Source organism: Leptonotus elevatus, chromosome 8 (genome assembly GCF_054856555.1).
Source record: "Leptonotus elevatus isolate MCC_2025b chromosome 8, RoL_Lele_1.0, whole genome shotgun sequence".
NCBI classification, from domain to species: Eukaryota; Metazoa; Chordata; class Actinopteri; order Syngnathiformes; family Syngnathidae; genus Leptonotus; species Leptonotus elevatus.
The window spans coordinates 12,548,761-12,561,384 of record NC_141246.1 but is presented as its reverse complement, the minus strand read 5'-3'; the positions used below and the strand labels follow the sequence as shown (position 1 = coordinate 12,561,384).

At 40.3% G+C, this 12,624-nt stretch overlaps 1 protein-coding gene across 2 annotated transcripts in view; it reads left to right on the top strand.

The window, feature by feature from the left end:
* pds5a (PDS5 cohesin associated factor A) overlaps nt 1-12,624 on the top strand; it is a 23,361-nt gene extending 10,737 nt beyond the window's left edge. The window contains exons 10-33 of one of the 2 annotated variants that reach the window (XM_086082276.1): nt 299-393; nt 498-643; nt 791-942; nt 1,118-1,231; nt 2,132-2,213; nt 2,296-2,344; nt 2,438-2,577; nt 3,636-3,751; nt 4,096-4,201; nt 4,363-4,523; nt 4,604-4,727; nt 4,823-4,981; nt 5,095-5,163; nt 6,314-6,450; nt 6,826-6,949; nt 7,111-7,315; nt 7,392-7,506; nt 7,590-7,722; nt 7,813-7,932; nt 8,094-8,156; nt 8,893-9,038; nt 11,648-11,735; nt 11,827-12,098; nt 12,253-12,624. In XM_086082276.1, coding sequence (XP_085938402.1) covers nt 299-393; nt 498-643; nt 791-942; nt 1,118-1,231; nt 2,132-2,213; nt 2,296-2,344; nt 2,438-2,577; nt 3,636-3,751; nt 4,096-4,201; nt 4,363-4,523; nt 4,604-4,727; nt 4,823-4,981; nt 5,095-5,163; nt 6,314-6,450; nt 6,826-6,949; nt 7,111-7,315; nt 7,392-7,506; nt 7,590-7,722; nt 7,813-7,932; nt 8,094-8,156; nt 8,893-9,038; nt 11,648-11,735; nt 11,827-12,098; nt 12,253-12,256 — 2,920 coding nt within the window. In that variant the 3' untranslated portion in view covers nt 12,257-12,624. Of the gene's footprint in view, nt 1-298; nt 394-497; nt 644-790; nt 943-1,117; nt 1,232-2,131; nt 2,214-2,295; nt 2,345-2,437; nt 2,578-3,635; nt 3,752-4,095; nt 4,202-4,362; nt 4,524-4,603; nt 4,728-4,822; nt 4,982-5,094; nt 5,164-6,313; nt 6,451-6,825; nt 6,950-7,110; nt 7,316-7,391; nt 7,507-7,589; nt 7,723-7,812; nt 7,933-8,093; nt 8,157-8,892; nt 9,039-11,647; nt 11,736-11,826; nt 12,103-12,252 lie in introns of those variants that run through there. The other variant, XM_086082277.1, reaches the window with a different exon arrangement.

Here is a 12,624-nt window from a genome sequence, read left to right as displayed (position 1 = left end):
TTTTTGTTTTTGTCATAGTAGTCATATTAGCCATGCCGTAAGCCTAGGAAGCAGTCATTAAAGTTAAATGTATATTCTTTGATAATATACTTATGTGGGCATGAGAATCAATGTGGTTCAAAGTTTTCCCAAAAGTACGTTTTATCGTGACCATGTCTGGAGTTGTTGTTGCAGTTGCTGCTCTGAACGAAAATGCCACTGTATTGGAAAAGATGCCAAGTCAAACATTTAGCCATCTACATTCTCTCTCTTCATTCACTTAAAATTAATTAATGAGTAACTTATGTTGTCACTCCAGGTTCAATGACATCCATGTTCCGGTGAGGTTAGAGTGTGTGAAGTTTGCCAGCCACTGTCTCATGAACCACCCAGACTTAGCCAGAGACCTTACAGGTTTGCAAATGCGTTGACGTGTTCTTTACATACACAGTTGCTTACGTTGGTTTTCTCCTCATTCAATCTACTTCTCACATACATTCTCCAAACTCTTCATTTAGAGTTTTTGAAAGTGCGTTCGCACGACCCAGAGGAAGCTATTCGTCATGATGTCATAGTCACTATCATCAATGCTGGGAAAAAAGATCTTAATTTGGTCAATGACCAACTATTGGGCTTCGTAAGAGAGAGGACGCTGGACAAGAGGGTGAGATAAATGCAGCAGTGTGACATGTATGTTGTAAGCATGTACAACAATGTCAGAAGGCAAAGTCACATTATCCCTCAACACATGAATGAACATGAAACGGAGTACAATGAACATTTTTCCTCATGTATGGTTTGCTCCTAACAGTGGCGAGTGCGCAAGGAGGCAATGATGGGCCTGGCTCAGCTTTATAAAAAATACTGTTTGCACCATGAGGCGGGAAAGGAGTCTGCCCTGATGATCAGCTGGATCAAAGACAAACTGTTGCACATCTACTACCAGAACAGCATTGATGACAAGTAAGAAAGCATGTAAATTAAATTTAAAATGTATGTAACAATCTGTAATGTAGGATGACTTGTTAATCAAGAAGATGAGATTTATTTTAAAATGCATATCACAATCTTGTTTTGTGTGAAATATAACAAGGACTCTTCAGTTCATCCATCGAAGCTCTTGTTTTCTGTTCTGAAGGTTATTAGTGGAAAAGATTTTTGCCCAGTTCATGGTCCCCCACAGCCTTGAAACGGAAGAGAAGATGAAGTGTCTCTATTACCTGTATGCCTGCCTGGATACCAATGCTGTCAAGTCAGTAATCTTACATCCATTATTGTTACGTTTGTGTTTACTGGACAAAGTACAGTGGAAACTTAAAGATCTAACACTACCCGTTCACCATAAATCTCAATATTGGCCTGATAATTGTTCCATATTTTGGAACAATAACAATTCAAACTGTCACCATAATAAATATTTAGTATCAAGTAGGGGTGTGCCAAAAAATAGATTCTCATAAGAACCGTGATTCTCATTTTGTACGATTCAGAATCGATTTTATTTAAATTATTTTATACTGTCTTGCCTTTGTCTGTGTGCGCCTTTATTTGGAGCACTGTTCATGTTTTACCCAATTTGGCCACTTAGGGGCAGTGTGGTTCCACGCGGTCTAATACACTGTTAAGTTGTAGCCACATAAGAGAGTAGAAGGAAAAAGTCACGATCAAGTTATTCCAATAAAAATTGTTTTTTTTGCAGTGTGGAGCCGTTCTTTTGAGTGATAAGTGTCGCGAGTAGCGCGCTAATTAGCATTAGCGAGTCAGACTGGAGTAGATCATTACAATTCCTTGCAAATCTATAGATTGAAGCAAAAATCATTGTCAATCAAATCATTTTTAAATCAAAAGACCCAAAAATCGGAATCGAATCGTGAGATATTTAAAGATTCCCAGCCCTAGTATCAAGGTTAAAGTTGTACCATTTTAGCATTCTCTCAAATTGTTAAAATAAATAGTTACAATAAAACTAAAGGGAGTTTTTTTGTTAACAACAATCCTTCTGTTCCTACGATGTCAGGTTAATCATAATAATACAAATTATTTTATTATTGCAAAATATTACACGCTAGCCATCGTTAAATTTAAATGACTGAGCAAAGCAAAGGCTATAGTAAAGCATTGTGGCTCACTTGTCCTTGCTTATTCCTCCTAGGGCTTTGAATGAGATGTGGAAGTGTCAGAATATGCTGAGGGGCCTTGTTAAAGAGCTGCTTGACCTTCACAAACTGCCTGTGGTTTGTTGACTCAAAATATATTTTTCTTGCTTTTATGTAGATGTAATGTGTACTGGTAACCATATTTTCCTCTCTCCTTTAGTCTGAGGCCAATAGCACTGCCATGTTTGGGAAGCTGATGAATATTGCAAGTCAGTAACCCATCTTACTTAATAACTGTTGTTTTTATCATAGTCAGTGATTGCAAAATAAATCAACACTATTTTTCGTTTGTACATTTTCAGAGAACCTTCCAGATGCGGGCAAAGCTCAAGATTTCATGAAAAAGTTCAACCAGGTTCTTGGTGAAGATGAGAAGCTAAGAGCCCAACTCGATATTCTCATCAGTCCAGCATGCTCTTGCAAACAGGCAGAGATCTGTGTGGTGAGAGAACACGGAGTGCTGCATTTTACACATAAATAATTGCTTGCTATTTTGCAAGTCGTACCGGTGTACAAAAGGCATGGCAGGGTTCCTACACAAGTATGGAAATAAATTTGGTCAATTTCCAGGTATTACAAAGTATATAAAAAAAAAAAATTAAGTATTGTTTACATAATAGTATTTCATGTCATGTCACAGTCATGATATTTTCTAAATTAGTAAATGAGTTGATTCCCTAACTAATTACTGCAAATCAAACCAAATGTTTTATGCCGTGTCGAGCACAGTTTGTGTGAGAGCAAACGTCTCGGGAAAACATCCCGCCTCCATTACCTGATTGACAGGCTGTCTGTCCAGCCCGCTGACGAATGACCCTTCTGCAGCCCCCAAGTAGCCTATCATTAAGTTGCACTGAACTTCTGACAACACGGACGAGACGGTCAGCCTTCATGTGGTTTCATGCGGGTTTTGCACGTGTTATAATTTTAATGTATTTATTTTTTACTTCAATTGCTGTGCAGCACGCTAATAAGGGGGCGGTGCAATTTCTTGGATGCATATCTTGCACTCGCACATATGAATAGAATAGCACATACTTCATTCAGTGTGTGTGTTTGGTTTAAAATTTATGTTGAGACACAAAAACATTGTGAGCATTAAACTATTAATGTGTTAAAATAACCACATGACTTTGAAAAATAATTAAAGTATATGTTTTTATTTATAATACACAGGTATATTTACTGAAATGTAGCATATTTCTCAGAGAGAAAAAATCTGTGAAGTCTTGGAATTTTGAAATTCCAAATGATTTAATTAGAACATGAGTTTAGCAAGTGTAAATTGTAGCCACACCTAACCAATACATGAATTAATTATGTTCCCATTCTCTCCACCTTTTTGAATGTCACTAGTTGTAGGAATACGAAACATAACCACATAATCAGTCAAACTATCATACGTGTGATTGTTACAGTTTTGTAGGTATATTAGCCTTAACATAGAAGCTGACAAATGTGCACCAATAAAACACCATTACTGTTTGTTTGTCTGTGCAGAGGGAGATCACTCGGAAGTTAACGTTTCCCAAACAACCGACCAACCCTTTTTTGGAGATGGTTAAGTTCCTGCTTGAACGCATCGCCCCTGTCCACATCGACTCTGAAGCCATCAGGTGTGTAAAAAGTTATTTAAAAAAAAGATTGTGTCATCTCTTGTGAAATTCTCTGTGGGCAAAAATGGAACCGATTCAATAGCTTCATTCTCATGTTTACCATTTTGTAACACCATCAACTGGCTTTTCTCATTCAGTGAGACACCATGTGGTTGTAAGGTGTAACTGCAGTATCAGATAGGTTTGAAGGTTAACCCTTTCTTGCTTTATGGAAAAACACCATTAGGGCAGACAACACTGTGGCTTTTAATGCATTATCTTTTAATATTACTTAATGAATATTATTACGTTGTAGTCTGAAGAATGAAAAACAGATTTAAGATAACCAAGGCTGTTTATTTTAGTGCTTTGGTAAAACTTCTCAACAAGTCAATTGAAGGCACAGCAGATGACGATGAGGAGGGTGTTACCCCCGATACAGCTATCCGCTCAGGCTTGGAGCTACTCAAGGTACGTGATACCGTCATAAAGTCATTCCATATCATTTTTAGAATTTGATCAATTGCAAACTGATCATCTGTCATATATTGGATGATTTGAAACAATCTTCATTCTTTCACAGGCAAAGTTGTCTTAAGTGTTATGTAATCATTCTTGTTTACTCCTTTCAGGTTCTGTCGTTCACTCACCCCACAGCATTCCACTCATCAGAAACCTATGAGTCTCTTCTCCAGTGTCTGAAAATGGAGGATGACAAGGTGGCCGAGGCAGCGATCCAGATATTCAGAAATACCGGACAGAAAATTGAGACCGAACTACCACAGATAAGATCGTATGTGTCAGTTGACATAATGAACACTTGCCAATGTTGAATTGCATCCTGACCTATAAATGATTCTATGCATCCACCAGGACTTTAATTCCCATTCTACATCAGAAAGCTAAGAGGGGGACACCTCACCAGGCCAAGCAGGCTGTGCACTGTATACACGCCATCTTCAACAACAAGGAAGTGCAGTTGGCTCAAATTTTTGAGGTAAAGGACTGAAAACAAGCCCTCCATGTTTGAGATGTTTTCTAGGAAAAAATAAAATAAAATCTTGATGTACTATGTGTCCTCCATGCCTACAGCCTCTGTCGCGGAGTCTAAACGCAGACGTCCCTGAGCAGCTCATCACGCCGCTTGTGTCGTTGGGACACATCTCCATGTTGGCACCAGATCAGTTTGCCTCACCAATGAAGTCTATAGTAGCTAACTTCATTGTCAAAGACCTGCTCATGAATGACAGGGTGTGTGCTAATGTGCTCACAAATTACTATGGTTGATTAGGGTAATTGATTTAAAGAGGTAGTATTAATGTTTTTAAAAAAAAAAATGGCGTGTTGTGCTTCTGTGTGTCTAGTCGGTGGGAAACAAGAATGGTAAGCTGTGGACCATTGATGAAGAAGTTTCACCTGAAGTTCTGGCTAAGGTAGGAGACCTGCGCACACACATACACAGTTTAAAGCATTTATTGTCTTATACTGATGTTTTGGCGCAATCAAATATGTGTCACCTAATAGGGATGTATTAATATACAAACACAGATACATATATAATTATGATCTGAACCTCACGATATGATAATCATCACGATAATGTGTGTGTGTGGGGGGGGGGGGGGGGGTGTTACTGATTTAAAGAAAAATGGGTCATATTGAACACAATATTGTGTGGTTTGTACAAAATATCAGCAGTGACAAAGAAATACTGTGTTTGGTTAAAGTAGGCAAAAAGTATTGCCTTTTTAAGAAGATGTTGAAAAATATTTGCTGGTATGACTGATTTATGGCCGTAATAACCACATTATATTCGCTTAGAAGTTAGAACATAATTTTCTCCTTGTGAGCAATAGTCACACCAGCTTTTGTCTTTGGACTGATTCATTTGCTTGTGTGGTTTCTGTTGAGCAAAAATACAAAATAACAAAACATGAGCAATTGAAAAAAGAAAATGTCTTGGCTGAGGTTAATAATTATACATAAACAGTAGTTCAAGTAGTACAGGTGACATTAATATCAATGAATATAAACAACGTACAATAATAGCAATATTGAGGACTATTAGTGTGGATCTTAAACGTAGGTGGCCAAAACGCGCCTAATTGAAATTAAACTGCATGAATAAACTAAACACCAGAGGCTGCTGGACAAATGGAGTAGAACTTCACCTTTAAAAAAAAAAAAAAAGATGTGCTACTTTTAATATTGTGGCACAAAGCCGACGATATCATGACAATTTTAATATTGCGATATCATGATATTGCCGTTTTTGTTACATCCTGAATACATAAATACTTTTGACAGTGGACGTCAAAGTGGATAATTCATTAGTTTTCTCATGGCAGTGTTTTTATTATGTCCCTTGTATTGGATCTTAGTGGGTTGTCTTTGAATTGGCTGAGATTTTAAGAACTAAAAAAAGTTGTTATGCAATTGCTCTACATTAAGGCTGATCTCATTGAATATGTAAGACATTTTAGGTGTAAGCGGGATATATGTCTTGTGCATTTAGAGAGTCATGTCAAAGCAGTACATGCACCCCACTATTCACCTAATTATTTGTGTTCATCCGATCATCAGGTCCAGGCCATCAAGCTGCTGGTGCGTTGGTTACTAGGAATGAAGAACAACCAATCTAAATCGGCAAACTCCACGTTACGCTTGCTGTCAGCCATGCTGGTTAGCGAGGGAGACCTCACAGAGCAAAAAAAGATCAGGTAACTCGGAGTTAGAAAAAGGACCATCTGCATCAGTAAATAAACTTATGGCTAAATTTCAGTGGAGGACCAATGCAGTCTGCTTTATTTATGCATTCCGAAACATGCTCTCTAGAAACCTTGAAAGACTCTAGTGCAGTGGTCCCCAACCATTTCATGATAGTGCAGGTTTTTCATGAATTGGAACCCGTTTGTCAACACCATGCTGACATATATGCCTGACAAATATATACTGTATATATTTTTCCATCCTCCAATCTATTTGTGTGATACTAAATGTCCCACAGCCCAGTGGTTGGGGACCACTTCTCTTGTGAATGTTTAAAAATGATTTTAACAGGTTGTTTTTGTCTTACTATTTCTTTCTCCCTGCAGTAAATCAGACATGTCTCGCCTAAGGCTGGCTGCAGGTGGTGCCATTATGAAGCTGGCCCAGGAGCCCTGTTACCATGAAATCATCACGCCTGAACAGTTCCAGCTGTGCGGCCTTGTTATCAATGTCAGTCTGTCCTTCATTTGGCATTTAGCAAATTTATTAGTGGGGTGCTTTGCAGAGATGGTGCATTTTTCTTCAACTTGGTTCACTTAATGACTTTTACAGAGGCCACTGAATGCAAGGTGCCAATGCATACAGTTAAATGTGTTTCCTTCTGCATGCAGGACGAGTGCTACCAGGTGCGTCAGATCTTTGCTCAGAAGTTGCACTTGGCTCTAGCTAAACTCTCCCTGCCACTGGAGTACCTGGCTGTTTTCGCCCTGTGTGCCAAGGACCCAGTGAAGGAGCGCCGCGCCCACGCCCGACAGTGCCTACTCAAGAACATCTCAGTGCGCCGGGAGTACATCAAGCAGAACTCGCTCGCTCAGGGTAAACATGATCACATGTCCTTAACATGGTCTGGAAGATCACTAGGATCAATGATGTGATTGCTTTCTTTTCACAGACAAAATGGTCACCTTCCTTCCGGAGTATGTTCTTCCTTTCATGATCCATCTGCTGGCCCATGATCCAGATTTCACAAAACCGCAGGAATATGAACAGCTCAAAGACATTAAAGAGTGTGTGGCGGGTGATATATTTTTGTGTGGTTTGCTTACGAGTGAGTGCTACACAGCCATATTTTCGTTTGTGTTGCACTCAGGTGTCTGTGGTTCATGCTGGAGGTGCTGATGACCAAGAATGAGAACAACAGTCACGCCTTCCTGAGGAAAATGGTGGAGAGCATCAAACGGACCAAAGATGCCCAATGTCCTGAAGACGCCAAAGCCAATGAGGTACACGCGGCAACAGATGTGAACCAGAAAGTACTGTTGTCACAAATGTGTTATGTTGTAGTCTTTCCTCATGGCTTGTTGCATTTTCAGAAGCTGTATATCGTGTGTGACGTCGCTCTCTTCGTCATCGCTAACAAGAGCACCGCATGTCATCTGGACTGTCCAAGCGAGCCCACTATATGCCCCACATTCTACCTAGCGCTAGACAAGGCAATAAAATAACCCGTCATTTCTACACGTTTTGAATATTCTCATTTTGATTTTGTTGTGACATGCCCATGCGTTTCATTCTGATTCACTAGTGCGTTTCAGAATTGATCCTTATTACTCATTTTATACTGTTTTCTTTCCTTTCTTTAATTTTTCATCAGGACTTGAAAAATGACAAAGACTATTTGTCGGGAGAAATGCGACAAATGCTTCTCACAGGAAAGGTAAATGTTTGAAAACATTGCTTTAGTTATGTAAGAACATTTGCTACAATCAATGTTAGGCCTAAAACACTCCACATATATGAAAGCATAATGTGTTTCAGTGTAATCACAATTGAATCGAGACAACAGAACTCTTTGTGGTTGACGTTCCACCTTTAATCCAAGTGGACAATTCTAATTCGGCAGATGGTTTCTTTCACAAACCAGCAGTCCGCTTTGGCCGGAATTGGGACATTTGTTGTCAAAGGCACGTGACTTCCTGTTCAAGATGCAAATGAACTGCTGATTATAGGCCCAAAGATGCCCTCTATATTGGGACATGTGTTTATGTAGAATTACATGCTCTATCACTAACCTGCACTAATGCCATGTTGGTGACAATTGCTGAAAATATTTTTGACAAACACTTGTAGGCAATAGTTGTTTGCACCGTTTGTAACTTAAAAATGTTGTTTGTTGATGCCACTGTAAACACAGAACACCCTGTATGTTTTTTCTTACTACCTGTTCTAGATCTACAAGTTGAGAATCACTGCTGTGCATGATATTACTTTTTTTTTCTTTTTTTTTAATACAATTATCACAAGGTGCAAACATTTTACTAGGATTCAAAGTGTACACCAGCTCCTTAATATTAGTTGTGCAGGGATACTTTATTTTGTGGGCATTAGGTGTCATTTGTGTTTATAACAAGTCTTAACTTTAGCCGACCTTGTCTATTGTCCTTGTTCTGCAGCCTAAACAAGCTCCAGTGTTAGTGACGGTCAACAAGACACTTACTGTACCGGGAAGGAAGCTCTTTAAGACCCAGGCAGTCACCGATACAAGTAATACCAGCACTAACCCCTCGCCTCTAAGCTCCTCCACTGTCAACAAGAACAGGTACACACCAAACTTGTGTAGCTTTCCCTTGCTATACTGTTCACGCTACATCAGGGACTTTTTTTCTTCTTCTTCTAAATTATCTGCCTGTCTATCACGTGAATGAATCCCTGCCATATTGTTGAAGTCTGATTTATGGGGATTTTTTTTTCTCTCCACTTTTTTCCCCATTATACTTGCATCATGTATGCCCTTGCATGTGGAAAAGAAGAGCCACAATTGCTGAAGCACTTTTTAAGCTATGCTGGGTAGAACAGTAAAACAAACATAATGAGCACACTCGCACTTTGCACACTTTTCTGTGTCCCATAGCTCGCACTCATGCCGAATCGCCAAGGTCAGATGTCACCCCACCAGACCCTGCCTCTTAAACAGTTGGATTTCGAATTTGGGGTTAATCAGAGGCACTTGAAATAGTGGCAAGTGTGCTGACGTCCATTTAGAGTTTGAATGTGATTGGTTAATTTTTTAACTCTTTGACTGCCAGACGTTTTCAGAAAAGGGATGCCGCCAGTGCCAGCCGATTTAAGCATTTTGACTGATTTTCAAGGTCCACAGAAAATGTTCTGTTTGGACTATGGAAACACACGTACTACCAAATGAAAGATTGGACTTTCATCTTTCATCAGAAAAAAAGAGTTTGTTTCTACCTTATTCCGTTCTTTAGTAATCAACAATAGAAAATGGTTAGTTTGACCCAATTTCGCCTGTGTTGGACCAAAATACGGAGAAATCAAGCTTTTAGTGAAACGATATTATTTCATGCATTCTAGTGAATTTGACACTTCTTTTTGTCCATGAATGATGCCACAAACACCTAAATAGTGCTTTACTTCTATAAAACACTACCACCAAGAATGAAAAAGTGTTTTTTGATAGCAAAATACGTTTATTTACATTCAACAGTGTAACAATTTGACAACAATTTGGCAAACTATTTACAAATGTGTGCAACTGTGGTGCTATTTACAAATATGTGGATGTTTCAACGACAGTTTTTCTTTTTGTAACACTCTCCTGCGTGCAAGGAGACGCAACAGCATTTGCACAAGATTGCCTCTTCGCGTGCGCCACTTTCTTGCCGGCCGTTTTTTTCCGGGGAATAGCAAGTATATACTGCAGTGTGTCATCAAGTCTAATATCAGGATCATGCTACGGTTACGTTACGGTGGTGTTACGTCTCGCTTCCCCGTGTCCTTTAGTTGCTATACCGGGTTGGTAGGAGATGTTCTGATCCATTTTATCCACTCCATTCATGGTGGCATCGTAGTCCAGAAACAGTGTCTTCTCCGTGATCAGACTGTACCCGCTCCTCCGATGAATATGCATTGGACTCGGGGTACTCTTCATTGTCCGATCGAATGTCCGCTTGTGCAGCTCCGCGTTTTCCGGCCTTAGCAGCGCTAGCCGCGCTAGCCGCGCTTTGCCGGTGGGGCTTACTACGTGTTCATAACAGTCACGTTGGCGTAGAGCTCGGAGTCATCTTCATCATCATCATCAATCTGCATTGGTCGATGCCAACTCTCCATCGCCCGATCGAATGTCCGATTGTGTAGAAGTACCCGGCCGGCTATTGTGCGCGTTTTCCGGCCTTAGCAGCGCTAGCCGCGCTAGCCGCGCTTAGCCGTGAGGCTTACTACGTGTTCATAACAGTCACGCCAAAGCTTCCAACTTTGGCGTAGAGCTCGTTGTCATCATCATCGTTGACATCAATGCGCTTTTTAGTATTGATTGATGCTTTCCGTCTTTGAAAAAAATGCTCAAGCTGAGCTGCTTGTAACCGGTTGCTTGGTCAAGCCATTGTGGCTTGGATCAGCCATTGTCTCCTCAACACTCTAGCTCCGCCTCACGTCTTCTACTGACGCCCACGGTGGGCGGCCCATCCAACCTTGTGCAAAGAGAGTCATCGCTGCCCTCTAGGGGCCAAAACGAGTCTTTGACTAATCAGATCAGCCTGATACTTTCAGCACAGCTGCCCAAGGCTTTCCTGCACCCGTTTTTGAAAAAAAAAAAAAAAAACATAGGGGACGTCTTTTAACGTCCTCGGCGCCCTTCCCTAGGTTTATGCTAAACGTTTTATAACGTTTATGGCAGTCAAAGAGTTAACAGTCACATCACCAGTCCTGAGGGTAAACACACTTGTGGAACCACATTATTATCACTTCCTCTCTCTAAAATATTACCCCCCCCCCCCTCCCCACAAGGGTGAAAGAAAGTTAAGAAATACCAGCAGCAATTCCTCGCCGCTCCAGTATGATCTTGCCTAATTTATCATGCCTTTTTTTTTTTCATAACAAAAACCTGGCATTTAAACAGGGGTGTGTAGACTTTTTCTAGCCATTGTATCTAAGACACGCACTACAATGGGAACAGTATTTTCTATACATTTGTGTTCAAAGATACATCTTTAAAATGTGTGTTTTAATAGGGATAAATGTGTTTAAAGTGTGTGGGAGGGGTAAAACTATAGGGGAACAAATTATAATGCGTTCTTAATCATGGATTTTCACCTACTGTAGGGCTGGTCATGAATGTATCCCTGTGATGAACACTAGTTCACTGTAGTGAAAGCAATTTGCTCTTCATCTTATGTGGTTTTAAACTTGCAGCAAAACCATCACAGCCACAGAGCCCGCAGAGAGTCAAACGCAAGAAAATAATGAGAACCCCGTCATCAAGAAGGAAGACGTAAAGAAGGTACGCTCTGCTAGAGGAATTGGCTGGCCACAAGTACAGCTCATACATACTGCAAATTCACTCTGCCTTAATCTTGTTCCCGCTGTTCTAGATCGAGGAGAGTAAGAACACGAACAACACAAACACAACAACCACCGATGCTGGAACGGAAACGCAGCCCACTAAACGGCGTGGCCGGCCACCCAAAACGGGAACGGTTGCTTCTCCGGCACTGGCAAGCAAAGAGACGGCACCAACAGGCGGCGGGACCGGAAGAGGCAAGAAGAGAGGAGCAGACCCAAACTCTAACCCATCGGCAGAGCCCATCAAAATGTCAAAGCAGCAGAACGACGAGGAGACAAATCGACAGATTGAACTGCAGAGGTAAGGCTTCAACAGAGACGGGTTAACATTGTTGTGTGCAAATGTCAACTAAACTAAAATTTTCAATGGTATATATTGTTGATGGCTAATGAAAACATACCCAGGAAGAACAAACTCTTCTTTTTTCTTTTTTTGTATCTCCCTCCTTCCCAAGGTAAAGAGTGGAGCCATACCTGTAGTGAAAGGGCCAGATTTCTTCAAACCCTCCCATGCCATCGTATATGTTCCTCTTGCCGAGCTCCTCCTGGACATTTATGGACCTTTTCTTAAATCTGTCACACAGATCTACATTTTACCGACACATGGACTATCATGACATCCTAGAAGGTTATAAACACTCTGTAGTTATAATTTGAAGCTCATTGTATGTAGGTCTTAAACTTGTTATATTTTTCCCCTTTTTTGTTTTGTCACGCTATGCTTCTTTTGTGGAGACATTTTTAAGAAAAAAACAAAATCATGGACATTTTACAGAAATTTTAATCCGGTATGACTATTGCTTATTAAATTCCCTGGTAAAAATCCA